Source organism: Myotis myotis, unplaced genomic scaffold (genome assembly GCF_014108235.1).
Source record: "Myotis myotis isolate mMyoMyo1 unplaced genomic scaffold, mMyoMyo1.p scaffold_m19_p_17, whole genome shotgun sequence".
Lineage (NCBI taxonomy): Eukaryota > Metazoa > Chordata > Mammalia > Chiroptera > Vespertilionidae > Myotis > Myotis myotis.
In genome coordinates, this window is record NW_023416321.1 from 23222055 (window position 1) to 23246477 (window position 24423).

The window sequence follows — 24423 nt, forward strand, 5'->3', positions numbered from 1 at the left end:
AAAAAAAGTCTCAGCAATGTAAATTCTGTCAAACTGGGTGATATTCTTATAGCAAAGGTAGATTTTGTTATGGAATGTACAAAACCAATCAGAAGCCTGCTTGAATCTGGGTGCTATCTGAAACCGTAGGGGCTGCTTAGGCTGAATTGGAGCACAGAAGCCTCAGGAAAAGCCTGCTACAAACCGGTCCACATGTGTCGTTACTGGCACTCCACTAGCCCCGTGGAGGGCAAAGACTCCAGAGGTAGTAACAATTCACAGACAGCTGTCTCAGTCCTTAGCTGGAGATGGCATCAACTTCAGCAAATGAGAAAAACAGACTTACCTCATCAACACTTCTCTGCATTCTGGTGCACAGCAAGGTAAAAGCAGAAGCCTCCTCGACTGCTGTTCATGGAAATGTTCTGTACCTTTTCTGGAGAGGATGGAGGTAAAGATGTAAGATGAAACAAAACAATTCCTCAAGTTCTGCCCTGGGAAGGGAAAGTAATCTAGTTAATTATGTAAAGCAGCAATTGGCAAAACCGAATTTTTCAGTTACAAATAAAAACTAAGTCTAGGTCAGACAGCATAAGTAAGGCAAAGTGAAACATAAAAGATTCAAAATCTCTTCATAAAGCACATAATTAACACCTCAGAAATGTGTCCTAGATTGACATGTTCTTCCTAGGAATGACAGTCCTAACCACTTGGCTTTCCCCCAACTTGATGCATTAATTTCAGTGGCAGAGGCAATCCCTACAATAATGTGAGCTTTTTCCTTCTAAAATTCAGTGCTGTTTGTGAATAACTTTCTTCCACTACTACTAAGTTCCGTTACCTTTACCATAAATGCATACCACATTTGCCTCTCAAGGCCAGGAATTCCACCTTCTAACCCTGAATTTTCAGGTCTCTCATGTAGATCCTGCGAGATCATGTACCAGGCAGTACTGGTACATAGGCAGTCATTTTTTGAAATCTGGACAGACCACTGCAAAAAGATTTCATTCAGCTGCCTTTCCAAATCTTGTCCGAAAAAAATACCACGTTCACAGTCATGAGGTAAAACAGGTTTTCAGCGAAGGCCCCTAACAGGAAGGATATTTTGATACTCAAGGTTTTGGGCCTCTGTCAAAATTAACATTCTCCACTGCAAAGTACCCAGGCATGTTTGAGAAAAAGTCTTCTTGAAAGTTGATAGTTTTAGAAATGAATGCAAGAAGAGAATTGGTTAACTGGTTCAGTTGCATCAGCAAAGATGGTAAATCTGCCCTTACCTACCTGCCCTTGTTCAATGGAGACAGACAGAATTTTTTCTAGAAAAAGAACATCAGTTTAATCACAATTTCCCCTCTTTATTCATTTCAAATAACACACTAAATGCAGATAAATGCACTCTACTTCACAGGACAATAAGTGTTCTAGATATAAATAAGCTCTGGCTCAACACATTCTTGCCAATTCTAGTCCTACAACGATTTATTTTTCTTCAAGTGACAATTCTTCACAGTTTCAATACTGCAGCAGCAAATTATTGTGGTCCATATTTGAAAACATCTTAAAAGAACTAGTGATGAGTTAGCAACTTCTGGTGCCACATGCAGTTTGGGTAGGGCAATTTCACCACAAATCCCAAAGACGCAGTGGGAACTAGGGGACAGAGGTCCTCTGTGGGAATGACTAGGAGCTTCCGAAGCTTTTCCCCGCCCACCTCTTTGGGAATTCTTCATATAAATTCATAGAGGTGAACTTTGCAGTACTTGCATTCTGTCCATTGGTCCCTGTCACCCATGGGTGTGATGAAAAACAACAAAAACAACCCAGTTGGTACTTCATAGAGGAGCTTTTCAGAGCAAATCAGGCAGGATGAGGCCAGGAGGTTTTGGTTCAACACAATTGATCCAGAAGTTGGCACAGCTGGCATGATACTGGTGTCCACCATATGCCAGCTTGAAATTATCTGTGTCTGAGTTGAATGCCTGCCGGAAATAAACAGACATGTGGATTAAGTCAGGCTTCTTCTGCTCCTAAGAGCTGAGCAGCAACCAGCATGCACACTTCAAGTCACAGAGGCCAAGGCCAAGCTGAGCAGGTAGCTACAGAAATTCAGGTGAGAAAGTTTTTACCGCTAATTAAAGGTATAAAAGTATCTTTACCATTAAACCCAGTTTCAGCAAAAAAAGACCAAATCTGTCATAGGAAAGGCAGAGTCTAGGGGATTGGGAGGAGGGTGTCATGATATGGGGAACTAACATAGCCAAGGGCTGTGGCTAATTTTTATCCCTCATTGTGCTGAAGGAATAAAGGCTGGCATCTAATCCCTTAACTTTCTGTGGCTAATTACCATCCTATCATGAAAGAAAACAAAAGATTATAAACTCTTAGGGTCTAATGCCATTGGAAGCTGGTAACGGAACCAACATAATTAAAAAGTCCAAATTGGGACTGGGTTCATAAATAATGAAGATATTAAACACATAAGAATTATTTCTGGATAAGTAAGGCTTACAGGTGAGTTACATCTAGCCAATCCTAACCACACCATGTCCCGGGGTGCTTTTTAAAGCATTACAAAATAAATAAAACTCTAAAACCCAAACAATTTGTGTGTTTTTTTGTCCGAAAATGGTCAAATCCTGAAGTTCTTTGATCTCATTATGTGTCACTATAGCTTCCAGTCTTTCAGAAGCTGCTCATTCTGTTACCCTACTCATCACAGAGAAAAATAACCACAACACCAGAAGCCAATCATGAGACACACGCATGCAAACAAGACGGAAGTGGATCCACACAGTTAGTTGATTAAATCAAACATTATGGGAACAAAGGTGACTCAGTGAAGATTCATGATTGGAATGGGTCAGGATGGCAGTGGAATCATTTGATTTGCCTTCCACACTGAAAATTAAGATGTAGATGCTAAGATAATGTGTAACTGGTTCATACTTTTTTAGGATGTTCCTCTGCAGGCTTCTCTTCTTTCTGAAATAACGTTGAAACCATAAGGTCAACAAAATTCCCAGAACAGAGCCTCTTGCCTGCAAACAAATCCTTGCGGGTAACCTGCTCTCTTTACTACCCCACTGTGCACAGGCTGTTGCAGGCACAATGCAAAAGCACACTTCCTAGAAAGGGAAGAACGGCACGCGCTCCATCAACGGTTTCCCCACTGCTTGTCTGAAAATACGTCTATTTCTCTGGTCAGATTTCAGGGCTTTCATAAAATCCCAGCCACCTGGGCACGGCCCTTGTAGTGAAGTGGTCTAAATGGAGTTGTCCCCCAGGTCATGTTAGGAAAGCACTTTGCCATCTGCAGGGGAAGGTGTGTGACTTACCCGGCTCCTAGAGTCCACATTTAACAGGCACACCCCACAAGCAAGTTCCTGAGCATTTTTAATACCAGGCCGCAGCATACAAGAGGAAAAATCCAGTGAATTTTCATCAGGCTGTGAAAACAAGACAAATGGGTGAGAACCTGGCAATTCCAAATGCTGTTAGCTTCCCTCCAATGATTACCCATCCCCAATAGGTCCAAGAGCAAATTAGGTAAGCTCTCTAATACCACCAATACAATCATTCCACTTCCCAAACACCGAGTACCTGCATGTTCCAGTAGGGATGCTAGCACGAGGAAAAAAAACGGCCCTGTCCTCTGAACTCAGTGTAGGGTGGGGGCCAGGTGGGTCTCGGGCAACACAGGTGAAAGCCCTACGAGGGGTAAGTACGGAGTGACAGGGCACATGGGACGGGGGACTGACTCCAACCCCAGGGGAAAGCAGCCTGATGGCAGAGATATCTTCCCAGAACTTAGAAACAACTTGGCTGAGTCCTCATGGACGTACTACGCTAGGTGAAGGGGATGGAATGGATGAGTAGGGAGGGAAGGATGCTTATTCTATGTAGAACAAGCAGGCCAGGCAAAGGATCTCAGCAGAAGACTGGGTATGGGGGCAAGTCTAGGGGCTGGGAGCCAAGCTTATGAAAGAGGTAAGAGACGGAATTGGAATGAGGCCTAAAGGAAAATATGGGGCTGAGGCTTTATCCTGGGAAGCCGTTAGGGTTCTAATTGGATCATGACAATTCTGGTTGCAGTGTAGGCAGTGAATTAGGGGAGGCAATCTTCAAAGTATGGGCCTCACAAGGCTGTTGTAGCATTCCAGGACCCAGACATGGAAGGTCTGAACTAAGGTAGCAACAGTGGGGAGCGGAGAGCAATGGGCACATGAAGAATCTAGTAAGGCAGTAGAGTCAACAGGACTGGGTGACCTTTAGTGTGCAAGGAGGGGGGAGGCATAGGCAACTGAGAGATTCACCATAATAAGGTACATGAGAGCAGACCAGGGTTGGGAATGGAAGATGGCAGAAGAAGAGCTCAGTGTGAGCTGCCTATGGGACAGCCAAGTTCTGACGTTATATAAGCAGGCAGATGGATATACAGTCCTAGTGTTCGAGGGGGAGAGACCTGGAAGTTACCAGCTAGTAAGTAGACCCCTGCCCTGGATGGTTTTGCTCAGTGGATAGAGCATCAGCCTGCAGACTGAAGGGTCCAGGGTTCAATTCCGGTCAAGGGCACATGCCCAGGTTGTGGGCTCAATCCCCAGTAGGGGGTGTGCAGAAAGCAGCCAATCAATGATTTTCTCTCATCATTGATGTTTCTCTCTCTTCTCTGAAATCAATAAAAAATATATTTAAATAAATAAATCACAAAGGCTTGAACTAAATTTTAAAAAAAATAAGTAGAGCTCTTACTTGTGCTAAGCACCGCATTAAGGTCTTTACATGCATCATCTAATTTATTCTTTACCACAAATCTATGAACTATGGAGAGTGCAGCCTAATGATTAAAAGGGCAGGTCCCCAACTTTAGAAAGCTGTTAATTTCTTTAAAAAAAATCGTATTGATTTTTTACAGAGAGGAAGGGAGAGGGCTAGAGAGTTTAGAAACATCGATAAGAGAGAAACATTGATCAGCTGCCTCCTGCACACCCCCTACTGGGGATGTGCCTGCAACCAAGGTACATGCCCTTGACCAGAATCGAACCTGGGACCTTTCAATCCGCAGGCCAACGCTCCATTCACTGAGCCAAACCGGTTAGGGCAGCTGTTAATTTCTTAAAAGTTAAAATATGTATCTACTATACGAACTTGCAATTCCACTCTTATTTATCCAAGAGAAATGAAAACCTGTTAACAAAAAGTGTTGCACAAAAAGTGTTCATAGCAGCTCTTTTCATATTAGCCCAAATTGGAATTAGCATGTCTATAAACAATAAAATGGATTAAAAAGAAACATGATATATTAATACAATGGAATATTACTCTGGTTAAAAAAAAAGATCAAATTGTCATACAACAAATTTGCAGATAAATTTTTACAATATGCTAAGCAAAAGAAGACAGACACAAGAACATATATACTACGTAAGTTCATTTATATAAAGTTCTAAAACAAGTACATCTATGGTGATAGAAGTCTAGGGAAAACTGAATACTGGATGTTTTGGAATCAGATCAGGGGACTGACTGGGAAGGGGCAAGATAGAACTTTAGAGGTTGATGAAAATACTCCATATATTGATGGGATGTAGGATACATTGCTGTATGCATTTGTCAAAACTGATCTAACGATACATTTAAGATCTGTGCATTTCATTTTACGTAAATTATTCCTCAACTAAGAAAAACATTTGAATAACAAAGAAACAAAAAACCCAAATCCAACACCAAAGCAAAATAATGATTCAGGCCACCTTAAATAAAATATCATTTACTTTAATTTGGAAGTATTTCATGCATTTAGTAAGATTTTTAAAAAGTTATATTAGCCGAAACCAGTTTGGCTCAGTGGATAGAGCATTGGCCTGCGGACTGAAAGGTCCTGGGTTCGATTCCGGTCAAGGGCATGTACCTGGGTTGCAGGCACATCCCCAGTAGGAGATGTGCAGGAGGCAGCTGATTGATGTTTCTCTCATCGATGTTTCCAACTCTCTATCCCTCTCCCTTCCTCTCTGTAAAAAATCTATAAAATATATTTAAAAAAAAAGTTATATTATCCACTGACAAGTCCCAGAGCCAGACTGGGATACAGACTGGGATATACAATCCTCAATCTTTAGCCAATGATGAACTGCTAAAATGATGCCCAAGAAGAAGGCTTTGGTAGTAATTACTGTTCACAAGTATTCTCATTCTCCTTCCCTTAAATTAGCCATGGCTGTGCAACCTGCCATGGTCAATAGACTGAGCACAAGTTCCGTGTGTCACTTCTGGAAGGAAGCCTTTAAGACCAACATGCTATTTGTGATGTTCCCTTTACCTTTCCATGGGGACCAGCTATATTCCACATGGTGGAGGGTCTGTCAGCTTAGGTTCCTGAATGAAAAGGACACAGCACAGAGATCCTCCAACTTGAGACAGGCATGTTAGCAGGAACAATAAATAAAGCTTTGTTGTCTTACATCGCTAAGATCAGGGAGGGGTCTGGTTTGTTAACTGCGGCATAACCTAGACTAATTTGACTGATACAAAGAGTGATCTAGTCACAGATTCCACAAATAATTCCAGATTTTTGGTTTGGGTTACAATGTAACCATTCTTGGCCAATTGTGTAATTTCCCCTATTGCCACTATAACAAATTAACACAAATTTAGTCACTTAAAAGAACATATACTTATTCTCTAAAAGTTCTGGAGGTCAGAATTCTAAAATGGCTTGGCAATGCTGCATTCCCTCTAGAAATTCTGGGGGAGGAATCTATTCTTTACCTTTTCCCATTTCTAGAGCCTGCCTATATATTCCCTAGAATCTAGGGCCTAGAATCAGTGATGGCGAACCTATGACACGCGTGTCAGAGGTGACACGTGAACTCATTTTTTCGGTTGATTTTTCTTTGTTAAATAGCATTTAAATACATAAAATATCAAAAATATACATCTTTGTTTTACTATGGTTGCAAATATCAAAAAATTTCTGTATGTGACACGGCACCAGAGTTAAGTTAGGGTTTTTCAAAATGCTGACACGCCGAGCTCAAAAGGTTCGCCATCACTGACCCAGATCATGGTCCCATCTTCCATCTTCAAAGCCAATAGCATAGCACCTGCCAATCTTTCTCGGCTTCGATTGTCATGTGTCTTTTTCTCATTCTCACTCTCCTTGGTTCCTCTCAGAAGGATCCTTATGATAACACTGGGCCACCCAGATTATCCAGGGTAAATTCCCCATCAGAAGATCCTTAACTCAATCCGATCTGTAAAGTCCCTTTTACCACTTAACGTAACAAATTCACAAGTTCTGGGGACTAGGACATGGGCATCTTTGGGGGGAGGGCATTCTTCTACCAACCACATCCACCTTGTCAACCGAGGACAGCCATGCAGAACGTGATAAAGGTTCTGTCTCACAACACTGTGTAGACTGGTAAGATCAATGCCATCATTATTAAAAATAAACTTCTGATATGCCTCAGCAATAGAAGTAAATACTCAAATTCACTGCTTTTTTCACGTGGAAAAGAAGCACAAAAGAACATATGTTATACTGAAGATAATAGTGGAATCAAAGAGCCTGTGTGATCTTCAGTTGACTGGAGGCCAGGAGAGTAACAGTCCTATTTTTTTTCATAAATTTTATATGGCAGAGATGGACTAGTTTTGTTTTACAGGACCGAGTCTTTCTTTGTTCCAAACCTAATTTTAACCCATATCCATGAGATAGAACCTTAGATACTAGTAACAATTCACTTGTCTCACTAAAATAAATGTGTTTTGTTTTTTTGAATACTCATCCAAGGATATTTTCCCATTGATATTTTTAGGGAGAGGAGAAGAGAGAGGGAAAGACAGAGAGAAATATCAATGTGAGAGAAACACATCGGTTGGTTGCCTCCTGCATGAGCCCTGAGGACCGGGGAGGAGCCTGCAACCGAGGTACATGCCCTTGACAGAATCATATCTGGGACCCCTTGGTCTGCAGGCTGATGCTCTATCCACTGAGCCAAACAGGCTAGAGCTAAAATAGATGATTTTTACTTCTGAGTTCCTGCGGCCTGTGCTTAGAGGAGATATGCTTCTACCACAAGAGGGAATTTGAGTCCATGGATAAAGGGCACGTATAAAAGGAAAGGGAACTATAAAACTTTGCTAGTATAACTTCTAACTTAAGATTAAGGAGCTACGACTTGGAGTTTAAAACCGTGTGCTCTGCTTTTCTTAGCCCAAACATCATGGCTGCAATGCAGCACTTCTGGGACAGCTTCGCTAGAGAAAAGTAACAGCTGTCTTTTGATGGGAATAATTTCATGGAATCTTCATGGGAAGAAACAAGTGTTTGTTTTTAGCATCTCTTCAGCTGGGACTAACACAATAGGAAGCATAAAGGATTTTTAAAGGATGATGTGCTTTCAAATCCCACATTCGTCAGTTTTAGGCAAGTTTCGTCTCTGAGCCCCAATTTCTTCACGTGTAAAAATGGGGATTATGCTACTGACCTCATGAAGCTGTTATCAGGATTAAAAGAGAACAAATGTAAAGCATATAGTGCAATACCTGGCAGCTTTGAGGTGCAAAATACTGTTCCATCAGTATTTCCGAAATCAGAGAGCTGACGGGCAATTTGGCTCCCTAAGGAACTTAAAATTCTACCTAAAATGAATCAGTGATGTAGAGTTAAAAGGTTCCTATGCAATCTGAATCACGCCTCTAATTTTAGTAATGATTTCACTGCTTTGAGCCTCAACCCAGAGTCCTTGCAGTGTGTCGAGTTTTCTTCCAACTGAACTGAACTACATCGATGTTGGTCTGTGCCACTCATATTTATACATCTATGTTCAGAGCAGTAGCTTCTTCCTGACAATCCACACCTTACACTTCCTCTGTGGAATGCATCCTATTCTCCATGCAGCGGGCAGTTCAAGTTAAGTGTTACAGGCCGGGACCTACCAGTTATCAAGAGGAAACGATGTGGTATAACTCAGGAAAAGTATCTGAGCAGAGGATGACTGCTTTTCTGTCATAGCTAACCTGGTGACAAAAGCAATCGTAACTGGGAAAGCACGGGAGATTGGAGAAATGAACACTCAGTGGTCTACATACATCTGCAATGCACCCGTGTTGTCTAGCTGCAGGCTAATTAATACCTATAACCTTACCTTCTGTCTCGAAAAAGCCAGGTAAGCTCGCTCTCTAGACATGGATGCCAAAAATGATGTTCCTAATGGGGCTTTGAAGGAGAGGGCACAAATGCCTAGCCACTCACCCCATTTTCCTGACAACTGGCCACCCTGAGGGATTTACATCTATGGAACAGAATGGGCAAGACCTTGGCAAACTGAGTAGAGAGGCGCTGATGAACTACAGAGTTAACGATGCAAAGGTAATACACTGAACTCCACGGTGAACAACTGGCAACACTTCTCCATCCCACAACCTCACAGGTACCCTCACATACATTATTAGCCAAACAACTTCATTTGTAGCTGGAGCTTTGAAATATTTAAAAACCCGTTTCATCACCTAAACACAACCCTATTACCACTCTGGCAAATTTCCTTTCATCTCTGTAGTAACAGTTCTGTGTTATTTCAAACTTTGTGCTCTTTAAAAAATTGTTGAGTAACATCCTAGTATGAAGAGCCATATAAATCTGACTAATCCTCTAGCTTTGGACTTTCACGTTATTTCCAATTTTTCACTTTTACAGAGAACAACTTGTACATTTAACTTGCTTCTTTCTGAAAGTTTGTATTTAGAACTGCTGCCTTAGGAAGTTTTCCTAAAAGTGGAATTACTCAATCACTGAATGTTTGTAAGGCCTTTGTTTCACTCAACTCTTACTGGCTATCTATGCAGTGCCTGGCACTGTGCTCAGAATGATAACAAAAGAGGCAAACTGTGGTCTTGGTTCCCGTCCTCAAGGAGTTCACAGGCTGAGGGAAAGCATATTGCCAAACATGTCTGTCATAGGGTGGTACCAATTTACATTTCCTAATACATTTCCTAAGGAACAGTCACATTGTACCACATCAACACTGTTAGGATTCAAATAAACCAAACAAAAGTGTGTCTGGAATGACTTCTGGGGGATGATGCAGAGTTCAGAAGGTAAAGCAGTCTAACAGAGAGAGAGAGGCAGGGCCGTCCGAGAGACGGAAAGAACCTTGGACACTGAGCTAAGGAGTTTACACTTGATCCTGTAGACACGGAGAGGCACTGTGGGATTTTAAAGGGGACTTAGTAACACAATCGGATTTACATTTTAGAAAGAAATGTCTAGTAGTGGTGTGCAGAAGATATTGGTAAGGCACAAAACAAATTAACCAGTAACTCTAAGCGGTCAGAAGTGAAAAAGATCTGAATGGTTTAATACATTTAAAAAAGTGAATTTCTGCCCTAGCCATTGGGCTCAGTGGATACAATGTCGGCCTGCGGACCAAAAGGTCCTGGGTTTGATTCCAGTCAAGGGCATATACCTTGGTTGCAGGCTCCTCCCCAGCCTGGGCGCACTGCAGGAGGCAACCAATGGAGGAGTTTTTCTCACATCAATATTTCTCTCTGTCTTTTCCTCTCTCTTCCACTCTCTAAAAATCAATGGAAAAATATCCTCAGGTGAGGATAAAAAAAAAAGTGAGTTTTCCATTTCTTTATTTTCTATTATTAATATGGATTTTAAGAATGCCATGAATTTTTGCCAAACTCATTAAATTTAACCTCTTGAATTCAGATTTCTAGAAGTATTTCATATCACCAAATAAATGTAACTTATCTTATTTTCAAATATTTATACTTCACTTCTTATTGTATGGGTCAGAATAGTATTTTAAAAAAATAATTACCCAAACTGTATGATTTTAGGTTATAAATTGAAAAATGGTCCAAAGGAACAATAGAGATTTTGGAAATGATTTAAGCTCTTTAAGAATTTAATATTACAAACAAAAGCAATATAATACTGGGGAGAGAATTTGCTGTTTAAGACATATTGTCTGGGGTTAGGGTTAGAAATACTAAGGAAGGAACTCAAACCAATGCTTTGCAAAATACACAAATATATATATGATTTAAGAGGATGGGTTAAGAATGAATGTTTTCCAGAGGCTAACCTGGTACTATTCAACCTATTGCACAAATGTTCTGTCCTTCCTTTAACATAATATGATACATACCAGTAGGCACCTTCATCTTCCAATAAGTGTCGTCACAGGAATGTACACTCTGCTTTACAACTTATGTTTCTGGAAAGGAAAGCAGCCTGAATTGTCGAATGGGCTTACCGTGAGTGTGGCAAGTGACATGAAGCCGATTAGGTTATTCCACACTTTATCGATGTCCTTAAGCAACTGCTGCAGCTTCTCACTGCACACTGCGGTGGCTTTTATCCCCAGCTCCACACGTTTGGTCACCCTGTACACTTCAACAACACCTGACGGGGTAAGAGTAGAGAGTTAGGTGCTGGAAGTGTATCAAGAGCAGAACTGCTTGTTGTTATCTTAGTTGGAAAAAAGGACTATATCTGAACAGAGGTGAATGTACTATTTCTTGGGACCAACCATTTCTCAATGCTTCAGTTTAACTGACTGGTAAGAGCATAAACTCTAGAGCTACTCTGCTTGGATTCAAATCCCAGCTCTGTCACTTAGTAGCTGTGTGACCTTGGGCAAGTCACATAACCTTTCTATGCATCAATTTCCTCATCTGTAAAACTGGGTTAATAATAGCACCTCCACAAAGGATGGTTGAAGGGATTAAATTGGTTAATACTATAAAAGGCTTAGAACAGTGTCCGTAGAACAGTAGGTATTATGCAAGTATAACTATTTTTTTTCTCGATTTTTTAGTCCATCTGTTTGAATTTGGGAAATACCATTAAAATTGCTGAAAATGGGAATATTAAAATTTTAAAAGACTGTCAACATCATTACAAACTAATTAAGAACTATCTTACTCCTGTAATGCCCCCTGATTTACACTCTGCGGTTTCATGTGTCGTTTACACACTTAACAGAATTCAGAACAGTCCTTTTCCTATGGCTTCTGAGTGCGGATGGTAGGTGCCACGTATCTCTGCATTCTAAGGAGAGGCACCAGACACATCCGCAACCCTTACCCCAGCTTCTATGAGAGAGAACTGGAGGACCCCTGGGAGGTCTTCAGTGGTATGTCATCAGCCCTATGGCTTGTCCTCTTCCTTTCCTAGGGGAAGGGCAGGAATTATTGTCTACCCTACGCCAAGGGAGGGGACCTCTAAGACAATCTTTCATAGATACCAGGAAAGCATTCGAAGGAGAGACAGGCAGCCCTGTGAACATCTGTTTATGCAGAATTGTGCCTATCTGGGTGGGAAAGAGGAACTAGAGTGAGGGGGCAGGAGCAAAGGAGAAACCACATCCCTTCACTATCCATTCACCCAGCAAATATACTTCAGTGACTACTATGTGCCAGGCACTAATCTAGCTGTTGGAGAAATAGCAGTGAACAAAACAGGCCAAAATCCTTCCCTACTTGGAGGTTCCTTCCAGTGGAGGGAGACAGATAATAGACAAGAACAATAAGTAGCCCTAGCCGGTTTGGCTCAGTGGATAGAGCGTCAGCCTGCGGACTGAAGGACCCCAGGTTCGATTCCAGCCAAGGGCACATGTCTGGGTTGCAGGCTTGATCCCCAGTGGGGGGCATGCAGGAGGCCGATCAATGATTCTCTCCCATCATTGATGTTTCTATCTCTCTATCCCTCTCCCTTCCTCTCTAAAATCAATAAAAATATATATTAAAAAAATTACGATAAGTAAAATACACAAGATGTTAAAGGTGATAAGGCTAGGGAGAAAGTCAAGCAGGGAAAGGGACAGGAAGTGCCGGGGTGGACAGAGGGGATACAGTTGAGTAAGGGGGCCAGGGAAGACCTCAGTTAGAAGGTGACATGTGAGTGAAGATCTGAAAAAGATTAAGGTCCAGTGCCTGTAGCTCTTGGCCACAGGCAAAGCCTGAGCTTGGGGCGGGAGGAACACTGAATAAACAGAGATTGAGGTTTCAGGTTGGACTGGGATTTTTAATAGCTGAAGGTGGCCAGGAAGTTAAGGAATCGGTGATACTATTAAGGGGTAGAGAAACGAAATGACAGCAAAGACAGGCATTGACTGGAGACCCAATGATTTCATTCTAATGCATCACCTTGTTCAGATTCCTTGATAAACCAGTAACTCAGATATAATTTTACATTGTTGCTATTATAACAAGGACTGGCAAGCATGGCCATAGAGATCTTAAGTCAAATAGTCAAATAATCATGTCTGCCAATGACATATCTTATCTACAAATGCAGATGCTACTTAATAAAGCCATATATAACTTGAGACCTAAATTAAACTACTTAAGGGAAAACTGAAAATATTTCAAAGTGTCATGATTTTTGAATAAGTAAAGTATAAAAGAACATACCTAATAAATATTCCATGCCTTGAGCTGACTGAATTACTTCTGTGCACACAGAACTACTACTGATTCCATTTAAGGTATCATTTGCTTTCTTAATGACCTACAAGAAATGAAATCACATCACCTTACATAATCAAGAAAAGTCATTGCAAATCAAATTATTATTAGTAGAAAACCCAAGCCAAGAGGTGTGAAAAAGCATGACTAACTGATGTATGTATGTAACTATGCTAAAACAAACCTGGGAATTTAATTTTAACCTTGGAGAAACAACCCTCCATTTCTTTGGAAGTGGAAAGATAGAGGTTCTTTAGCTAAAATATAAATTTAGGCAGAGTTAATGATATCAGTTGTTATTTCTTAAACACAGTGACAGATGAGGGCACAACTGACAAATGAGCCAGTGTATGCTATTACAAATGTAAAAGAAGCCTCACTTAAGATGTATGACTTTTTCCCGGCCAGTGTGGCTCAGTGATTGAGCATCAATCTATGAACCAGGAGGTCATGGTTCAATTCCCAGTCAGGACACATGCCCAGGTTGTGGACTCGATCCCCAGGAGGGGGGGTGCAGGAGGCAGCTGATTGATGATTCTCTCTCATCACTGATGTTTCTCTCTCTCTCTCTCTCTCTCTCTCCCTCTCTCCCCCCACCCCTTTCCTCTATCTGGAATCAATAAAAATATGTATTTTTTAAAAAAAGATGTATGACTTTCCACAGAGCTTCATTTTGCACAAGGCAATCAAGGTAGGGCTCTCTTTAATTTTGCCTTTGTCCATTCAAAAGAACTAAAGAGGAAGCAAAATGATACAAGACAGAGCTTACATATAGGTGAACACCACAAAAGTGATATACTCACTTCTAGGGCACTCCTCAGGCACCTCTGCCATTCATATGCATATCTCTCATTCTCCTGTGAATTTCATAAAAAGAACTGAGTTAAAAGGGCAAGTCTGGAATCCTCTATTTATAACTGTCAATCCGGAAGGCACTGGAAGATTTTCCTTTTTTATTAAAATCACTCTAGTTCAAGTACAGTTTCTCTTACGAACCCACTAATGACTACTTTAAATTATTAATAAATGTAACTTCAAAGCACATGTCTTATGGATCTGAGGACAATGTTTTGTGACTGCTCCCCTCTGCAAATGTCGCCTCATTTTTCTAGTGATAGCATAAACTTCGTCACCGGTACTCACCACACAGGTGTCTAGTACAAGAGCCCATGTCAAATCACTGGCTTTCCACAGTTACAATTCTGTGTGAGTGTGAGTGTGTGTGTACATGCATATATGCATGTGTATGACGACAGGAGTGGGGGGGAGAATGGTTAAGGGTTGGCTGTACGAGGAAAACAGTATGGGATTAAGGTACAGGAAACATAGAAGATTCATAACATTTCCCCCTTCTCCAATATTGATGTTTTAACATTCACTAAAATGATAAAATCTAAGTGTTCAAAAGAATTTCCTTAAACGTGACCCCCTTGTGCAGTCCCGTGAATAATTTTGGTTTTCAGGTCACTACCTACTTTCAGTGCCTGCCATATCTGGGAGGTATTTTCATCCAGGGCTAATGTCACCATTCTCTCACTTTAGTTGCATATTTTATGTCTGGTGCCTTGCGTCTCTCTGCCCCTCGTGTCACAGAGGAAAGCTGCAAGCCTTTTTTCTCCGGGCCCTCCGTGCTCAGCTGGTCCTTTACCTGACCCCCGAGGAACACGACCCCGCTCACCTCCACCTCTCCTGTCAGATCTTTGTACCTGTCACGGATGACAGGCAGAGCGGGCTTCTCGCTCAGAGTGTTGGACCGGTCTCTGAAAGGCTGCTCCAAAGCCGGAGAAGGAGAAGAATGGCTTATTTCTTTGTCACCAAGGCTCAAACTCCTCTTGTGTGATCCTGGGAGTAGATGGCACAGTTAAAGGTTTTGATTGCTCAGCTTAGTGCAAGCCGAGGCTCTTGCTAACGTGACCTCTTCTGCAGATGTTTATGTCATGAGACATTCAGAAAAACCAACCTCATTCATTCTGTCTGGCAAGCTACATGTTGAATCCTTTCCATTGTTCTCTCTTGCTTAGTTTCCCCGCCTTTAATTTTCTCCACTACTCTTCCCTGATCTATCATAATTCTTGCCTAATTCTACGTGCAGAATCATTGGAGTTTGGAGGCCTAAAGTGTCTTTCTAAATATCAGTGCGTCAGAGTTGTGCTGCTTTTCCAGTCCTTAGTTATGGATATGCACCAATCTCCTACATACTCTCTCAATCTAATGGAAATCAATGATCCCTTCTGCCAAGGTGGGCTCACAGCAGAAAGGGCAAACTCAAATGTCTTCAAAAAGCAGGCAAGTAAATGACTTAGTCAGCTGCAGATCGGAAGTGCTGGGGACTGTGACACTGGAGAGAGCACATCCCATCAATTAAAGGGCTTAGTATTGCCAGATATTACTTTTTTTTTTTTTAAATATATTTTATTGATTTTTCGCAGAGAGGAAGGGAGAGAGATAGAAAGTTAGAAACATCGATGAGAGAGAAACATCGATCAGCTGCCTCCCGCACATCTCCCACTGGGGATGTGCCCACAACCCAGGTACATGCCCCTGACCGGAATCGAACCTGGGACCCTTCAGTCCACAGGCCGACGCTCTATCCACTGAGCCAAACCGGTTTCGGCCCAGATATTACTTTTTAAGAAAAGCTAGAAATCCAGATTGGGAAATCTCATGACTTTTACATATTGGTAACTGCTTCTCACATTTAAGAAACCTTGTTTGTGAGTCAATAAAACAGGTCTGCAGACTGGATCCAGATCTACAGCTACCACATTGCAGCCTCTGGATTCGAAGCCAGGGAACAAGAGCAGAGCTAACTTGCCCACAAGTGGATCAAATCCATTTCTCTGGTACTTTTAACCCAGGACACCTCTAAGCAAACAAGCTAATGAACAACAGGCTGTGTGGTTAGCCCGAAAAGCAGTTATCTGAGGGATACTGGTTTGACTTCAGTTCAGTCTCAGGGAAACTTTTTTCTTTTTTCTTTTTTTATAGCTATCTGTAATAGACTGATTTCAAACACTGGAAAATCTATATCCTGCTAAACCAAGGACCAACTTTTTATCCTAAGAACATGTAACACCTTAGTGGAAAAAAACAAACCAACAGCACAATAAAAATCTATGTTGAAAGCTACTCACCTTGAACAGAAAGGTCAAAGGTTGCCAGTTCACTTTTGATCATTTCTTCACTGGATTTCATTTTGCTTTGTGAATTGGCCACTAAGAAGTCAAATTTGCTGATTTTGGGCTTTTCACTTTGAAACTCTCCAAAGTCATCTGAACATTCTTTGGGAGTGTCGTGAGAAGTGCCACTGGAAGTAGGGCTTGGACATGGGGCCTCTTGGCTCCATTCAGCTGCAGGTAGGTCCTGTCTTGTGAAATCTTTATAGTCCCTGCTTTCATATTCCTTTGGCTCACTGGTCTGAGGAATCACATCTTTAAAATTGGCAAAAGCTGGGAAGGGAGTCTCTGGAAGAGCATCTTCACTTCCAAAGGTTGTGACTTTGGACAGAGATGTCATGGTGATGTTTTCGGAACTGCCAAATGAAGTCTCTTTCTTTTGTAGAACTGAGGCAGCTGAGGAGGATCTGCTTCCTGCTGAGAGGACAAATGGAGAGAGTTTTCTGCCCTGAGATGCATCATCCCTGTCTGACCAGTCATAGCTTGTAAGTGTGCTCACTGCAAAATTGCTACTGTAGGTTCCAAAAGCAGCATATTTTAAGTCCTCTATATCTGAAAGGGAAATAAGACCCCACAATTAGAGGCAAGCTCACAATTTAGGCAAAATGCCCTAAACTTTGCAGAAGCAAAATGTCTAGCATATCTGATTAGTTTTGTGCTATACTGGAGTTAACTAAATTTAGAGCTTATACTAAAATTAAAGGAGTTGAGCTGTAAAATCTGATCTTTAAAAACCCACGTAGCCTTGACTCGTCATTTATATTTAGTTACAAGGAGAAGTTTTCTTTGGATATAAAAACTACTAAAAAAAAGACAGGTTCATCTACCAATGTATATACTATTTCATATGAGAATAGGGCTATTTCATAAATAGTTCGTTTATAAACTTTAAAATGTATTTACAATATTCCCTGCTTACAGCATGCCTCTTTTGCTTTGACTTTGTTGAAAAAACGTTCCTTTAAAACATGGACATATGAAATGTACATGACAAACTAAAAATTGACAATTTCTCAAAACTAGAATGAAAATAATGTTACTTAACTTTTAATCAATTATTAGGAGTTTCTGTCTCAAGCCAGGCCAAATATGAGATTTCAATTAAGCAGTTACTTACCTAGTTGTTATTTTGGTCAACATGGGCGTCATATTGCTGTGATGGCGTATGAGGAAAGAAAAATCAACCTAATCTACATTAGTCCCTAAAAAACAGAGGTAAAGGTCTGGGTCCTGTTGCGCTCCTGTTTCTCCTTCAACTATGTTCAGCCCCTCATAAAAAAAAAAAAATAATAAGAAGAAGAATAAAAGAAAAAGAAAGAAAGAAATGCTGGGGCAAAAGACTTATTTTAGATTCGTAGTATATGTTTTAGTAATTTAAGTGGTAGCATAAAACAGCAAAGAGAATGTAGGTTTTTAATTTAGACAGACCAGGGTTCAACTTGCAGCCCTGCCACCTACGACTTATGTGACACTAGGCAAGCTATTTCACATTTTTTAACCTTGGTTTGTTATCTGTAAGATGAAAATACCACGGACATTGGAAGAGATGTGTTGTGACAATTAACGATGATGTGTGTAGAGGAGCCAGGGCCTGGTAAGCAATACAAAATAGCAGCATTTGTACAGCATAGTGGCCACCAGCCTCCATTTGACATGTAGTTGCTACTTTAGGGCCTAAAATGAAATTATTTCAAAGTAAAAATGAAATGTCACTCATCATTTTAGTGGTCTCACTTAGGGAAACTGTCTTGTCCATATTCAAAAATCAAAACCAGCCAAGGCTGAATAACACGTACACAACAGCACGTGGAGAAGCTAGCGACCTTTCAGCAGCACAGTCCAGTCTGGCTAACATGTTTAGTTTCATTTTAGTCACTATCTACAAGGCCAGAAGGCCACACGCCACACTCCTCTCTGACAACCCAAACATGGTTTACAAAGAAAGTGCTCAAGCCCTCGCCCGTTTGGCTCAGTGGACAGAGCATCGGCCTGCGGACCAAAGGGTCCTGGATTCAATTCCGATCAAGGGCATGTATCTTGGTTGCAGGCTCCTCCCTAGCCCGGGCCCTGGTCAGGGCACGTGCAGGAGGCAGCCAATCAATGTGTTTCCCTCACATAGATATTTCTCTCTGTCTCTCCCTCTCTCTTCCACTCTCCGTAAAAATCAGTGGAAAAAAATATCCTTGAGTGAGGATTAAAAAAAAAAAAAAAATTAGCCGAAACCGGTTTGGCTCAGTGGATAGAGCGTCGGCCTGCGGACTGAAAGGTCCCGGGTTCAATTCCGGTCAAGGGCATGTACCTGGGTTGTGGGCACATCCCCAGTAGGAGATGTGCAGGAGGCAGCTGATCGACGTTTCATCGATGTTTCTCACTCTCTATCTCTCTCCCTTCCTCTCTGTAAAAAATCAATAAAATATATTTAAAAAAAAAAATTAAAAGAAAATGCTCAAAAGTTTTGTGACTCAGATTTTCATAACTAAGGAGGTGAACCCACACTAGGTTATTCTGTCTTTGTTTCCCAGCAACACTGCACAGTTTGAGGTAAGGGACTCCTGACAGTTCCAGAGCTCTTCTAACAGCATACCCCACATCTGTCTCTTTAAACTGTATTAGGAAAGGGTACTAAATTAAAAACAAAAATGAAACACCCTGGGTGTATAAAAAGGCCAATCAGTAAAAAGCATATAACATTCCCAAAACAGTGTATTTTAAAATTCTGTATGTACGTGGTACTTTTCAAATTTGGCTTATTAAACAGGAGAAAAAAAGATTCAGGTGAATGAATGAAAGAGACTTTAGACAAAATGCTTTCTTATTTCTTAGTCTCTGGCTGAGTTGTGTTCTGTTTCCCCCACTACTACTTAAAGGGACTAGAACAGTGGTTCTCAACCTTGGCTGCACATTAGAATCGCCTGGAAATCTTTTTAAAATCCTGATTTCTGGGCCTCATCCTCCGGAAATTCTGTTTCTTTGTTACTAATGTTGTGGCCCCACCCCATAACAAAGAAACAGAGGATGAGGCCCAGAAATCAGGATTTTAAAAAGATTCCCAGGTGATTCTAATGTGCAGCCGAGGCTGAGAACCACTGGGCTAGAAGGTACCCTGATTCAAACAAGGTGAAATTCAATCAGGAGGCAGATGAAGTTAACACAAGACTTGTCTTCCAGGGGTACATTCAGAAGAATGTTTCACAATACAGATATTTTTATTATTAGACCCTACCAGAAAGCTCTTTGGGGAAGCTATATTATGAACTGCTCCTAGAATCTCATCTATTAAAAGAGTAGCAATTTTTCTACAGACCAAAGATAAATTTAGTGAAAAGTTAAACTCTAGTTTAAACATCACAATCAAGTTTCCAAGGCAATAAAAATACCCTTTTGTGCAATTATGCAACAAGGTGTTTGTTTTTTAAAACAGAAATGATTGTAGTATAATCATATAAAGAATTATGAGAACAGGGATTACTTTAGCTGAAAAAAAGTATTTTTTAAATACTACCAGTCTTTAACAAATCTTATAGTTTATACTTTAAAAAAAAAAGAAGAGTAAATATACAGGATATACTAAAATCAAGCCTTGAGGTTGATTTTTAAATTTTCTTTTGCCTATAGTATAAAAAAATCCTTTACTAAAGTGCAATTTATTTGCACACTGTATAAGGAAGTACTAAAACTGATATCTCATAGGAATGTGAAAACACTGTATTCCTAAACCTTAGCATTTATAAACAACATAAAAACAACATAATGAATATTAGTAATTTTCTAAGAAAATAGGTAAATCAGGAAAATTCCTTATTTCCCATGTTAATAGTTCTACACTTTCTAAGCAGTAAAATTCTATTTGTATGATGGTCTTAAAAATATTAAAGATTCTTTAAGACCTACAACATAAGTGATGGAAGCTCTATTTGGAAAAATAATATGAAATAACCCACAGTTTAATTTGTAATCACCAAAGTTGCCACAGATGGGTTTTCAATTTGATAGCTGAATTCTACTAGTAAACATTGCAAGAGAAAAAGAAAACAGAATGGATGCGATAAAATGTACAGAGAATCACTACTACATTTCCAATTCTACTGAAGAACTCTGATGCTGTGCTAGACTGAACTGCAATTGCACACAGATAATAGGCCAAATTGTGTGCTTTAATACATGTAATTGTTTGCAACCAGGAATGTTCTATTACAAAGGCCAAAGGAATAAACTATACAATCTGCCTTTCATCCTGTATCTCAAATCATGACACGGATTTCTTGCTTATGGTAGTAAGTAACCCTATCAGTCTTCTATAACCTCCATTGAAATCCCTTCTAAACCAATGTTACACATGAAAACAAGGCATTTCTTGGAACAAAGAATGTGAGCTGCCACTACAGGACACAGACAGAAGGCCATACCAATTCCCATTTTCTAAAGCTGTAAGCATACCCCCAGGCGATTAATAAGAGTTACCGGCTTTTGAGAAAGGGGTTTGGAAAAGAAGAAAGGAGATACATGTGTGAATTCTACCATTCCCTAGTATTTTATATAGCAATAAAAATGTTCACTGGACTCAGGAAGTCCTTTGAAAAACTTAAATATCTTTTAATTTCCAATACTGATTTAATGCAAATTTCATTTACCAAAGCAAACCATGAAACATTTATACATTTCAACTTCTTCCCACCCTGGCCCTTTTCTCTCCTGAGATCAGTCATATTCACATTCTCTATTAATTCTAAAACCTGGTCTCACTATATCCTATTAAATCTCAAACACCCTGATAGGTGTTGTTGAGGTAAACAGGAAAAGCTGCTGTGTAACTGCCTTCCAGTGCTTTCCAATCAGCACAGAAACCTCCCATTCTTTTGTACTGACTCATGGGCCAGCATTTTCCTTCCAAAACAACTTATCAAAAGTATTCAATTGATGAAAAAACAAAGCTACAAGCAGCTCTTTAAAAATAATTTAATTCTTTGAGTTATTTTAAGATTTAGCCCAGCTTCTTTGATATTGCCAATGTCTTCTACATGTTCATCTGCTACTTTTAAAAATCAGCAGCGATTTTAATGTGAACAATAGAGTGATTGTAGAATATAAATACATTTGTATAATTTCTCAGGCACTGATGTATGAAGTCAAGCACTAACCACGTCTTACTTAACTTGGTATTGGAATAAACAAAACGATTTTTTGTTTGCCTGTTTAAATCTGTAGCACAGAGTTCTTTAACTCTTTATTGCAAGTTCATAATATTACATTATTAAAACTTCCTCCCTGTAAGTAAATGTTACTCTGAACACATTGTTCAATTTGTGAATGCGACTGTTTTACACACAATTATATTCAGTCATTTTCTCCAGCCTGCTTAGATAAATGCAGAAAGGATTTAAAATAAAAGTCTCAGGTGGACCAATCTAGCATTAGATAATTCCATTGACAAAGGAATATCTTAGCCAAAGCTACCACAAGACTGGTCTTATATATGGCGCCAGGAAACCCTAAAGGGCACCTGGTATTATCACTCTAGATCAGTGGTTCTCAACCTTCTGGCCCTTTAAATACAGTTCCTCAATGTTGTGACCCAACCATAAAATTATTTTCGTTGCTACTTCATTAACTGTAATGTTGCTACTGTTATGAATCGTAATGTAAATATTTGATATACAGGATGGTCTTAGGCGACCCCTGTGAAAGGGTTGTTTGACTGCCAAAGGGGTCGAGACCCACAGGTTTAGAACCACTGGTCTAAAGCACTATGCCCTGGAATACACAATATTTTAAATGGCAAACCCTGCTTTTCTGAAAGTTAATCTAAAACCCAATATGCAACTTTTTTCCTTCTCAAATGGCATACTTCAGATAGTATAAGTGATCTGTTAAGAATTCTAATAAAAAGCCTTATCTTCAATGGTTTAATTTCCTTTCTGCCTCAATTTTAAAATATAACGAAGAACTAAAGCCTCAAATTGTAAGAAAAAAAGTTAAACCATAGAAACAACCCCCTTTGCCCAAGGTTTTTATTGATTTTGGGGTGTTTTTTTTTTTTTTTTTTTTTATCTGAAAACAATAATATTCTCAAGATTTTTTACTATTATTATACTTTAAAATGGGGGGTGGGGGTGGGGGAGCCGTGGCTGGGTGGCTCAGTAGGTTGGAGTGTCATCCTGTTGTGCCAAGGTTGCAGGTTTGATCCTCAGCCAGGGGAAATAAACAAAACAAATAAGTAAATAAAATGAAAAAAATATATTTTCCACATTTGGTCTGTTCTTGTTAATTTTTGTGGGTCTTTCTAGAATTCTTTTCTTAAAAATGAAAATGTTTGAAGTCTACTTTGAGGCATCCTCTAAAGTCATTTTATGGACTAAGTAAAAAACAAACTGAGAGCGGCTTCACAATACATTCTGAAGCTGGAAAGATAAAGTACTAGACAATCAGAGGATGAAGCACCCAATTTCAATGCAAATCAGATCAGTCCTGGTAGTAACACTGAACACTTTCCAGTACAGAGATTATCAATTTAAATTAAACTTACATTTACTGTGCTCAGAAGTCCATCTGAACACCATTTGGTAATTTATTTTAAATTAAATTTACTGATAATGTGTCCTTTTCCTCTGCCCCCTCACCTTCCCCTCTCCTCACAATGGAACTCCTACTGGAGAAAGGCTCTGTGATCTTTACTAAGCAATAAAATCTACCCAGTTTCTTCACTAGAAGAAGTAAATTTCCTAATGTCTAAAATTGTGTTCAGTTTACACTTTAAAAAATATTTAAAGTTATATTTTAATCCAGTGAGATGTTAAAAACTTTTATCAATGGAATTATAAGGGAAAAAGCTAAAATGCACCAATACTTTTCTAGGAGAAAGGTGTTTGAGGAAACAAAACAAACAAAAGGGAAAACCCTCTAATCACAGGAGAGGCTATTGCTTTAAACTTGATGTGGACCACAGGTTTCTTTGGTCTAACCCTGAAAAAGTACAAATTACACACATCCCCACACTTTCAAAATATGCCAAAGAATTATTTATTAACATAGGACTTACAGATCACAAAAGAGAGTGGTACAGAGAGCTGGAAAATAAGTCATCAGAATAAGCATGCAGATCAGTATTTGCAGAGGAATATACCAAAGCAAGTTCAAAAAGGCACATTCACACAGAAAATGTCTATAAAAAAAAAAAGACATCAGAAAAGCAGCCCAAAAAAGAAAAAAGAAAAAAAAAGGCGCTGATTAAAATACAAAGATTTTTAATGACAAAGAAGTTACTTTACAGGTAGGTAGGTAGGTAGCTACAGAAGTCTTGCTAACCCTTTGAGTGTCACAAATGAAGGTGAGCTCTTGCTGCCAACAAAACCAGATGATCTTAATGACTGCACGTCAAGATGCTTCAGTGCCAGAGAGATTAAATTTAGTGGGCGGACAAAAGCAGCCTAGTTGAAATTATATGCAGCAAGGGCTCAAAGGGTTAAATGTAATAATATGCAGAAATCAGGCAATGTTATTAGCATTATCTACCTTCCATACAAAGAATTATAGCAAGAGTTAAAAGAGACAGTATCCCCTTCAGAGTTAAGTTAGGGTTTCTAAATAGGATTAAGGTCTAGAGATAGCAGTCTACTACATTTTATTCTCTCTTCATCAGCACACTTCTAATTTCTCCAACAAGAAGTACCTTTAACCCTCAAACTAGGAGAGCAAGAGATACTGTGGTCAACATGAAAACCGAAGAAGTCCCTGTCATGTACCCTCCACAATACATTTATGCAGCAATTTTGCTCAACAACCA

General features: G+C 39.8%; 1 protein-coding gene and 1 long non-coding RNA gene across 26 annotated transcripts in view; one reads left to right on the top strand and one right to left on the bottom strand.

Moving 5' to 3' along the window:
- Nucleotides 1-1312: 1312 nt before the first annotated feature.
- Nucleotides 1313-24423, bottom strand: part of SYNRG (synergin gamma) — a 59533-nt gene continuing 36422 nt past the window's right edge. For 16 of the 23 annotated variants that reach the window (XM_036340354.1, XM_036340353.1, XM_036340357.1 and 13 more), the window contains 8 exons: nt 16602-17195; nt 15146-15309; nt 14271-14324; nt 13414-13510; nt 11253-11401; nt 3318-3428; nt 2929-2964; nt 1313-1961 (listed from right to left, as the gene is read on the bottom strand). In XM_036340354.1, the coding sequence (XP_036196247.1) occupies nt 1830-1961; nt 2929-2964; nt 3318-3428; nt 11253-11401; nt 13414-13510; nt 14271-14324; nt 15146-15309; nt 16602-17195 (1337 nt within the window). In that variant the 3' untranslated portion in view covers nt 1313-1829. Of the gene's footprint in view, nt 1962-2928; nt 2965-3317; nt 3429-11252; nt 11402-13413; nt 13511-14270; nt 14325-15145; nt 15310-16601; nt 17196-24423 lie in introns of those variants that run through there. The other 7 variants (XM_036340355.1, XM_036340374.1, XM_036340375.1 and 4 more) reach the window with 4 other exon arrangements.
- LOC118671699 overlaps nt 7889-24423 on the top strand; it is a 41951-nt gene continuing 25416 nt past the window's right edge. The window contains exons 1-2 of one of the 3 annotated variants that reach the window (XR_004972824.1): nt 7889-9355; nt 17029-17128. This is a non-coding gene — a long non-coding RNA (uncharacterized LOC118671699). Of the gene's footprint in view, nt 9356-16993; nt 17129-24423 lie in introns of those variants that run through there. The other 2 variants (XR_004972822.1, XR_004972823.1) reach the window with 2 other exon arrangements.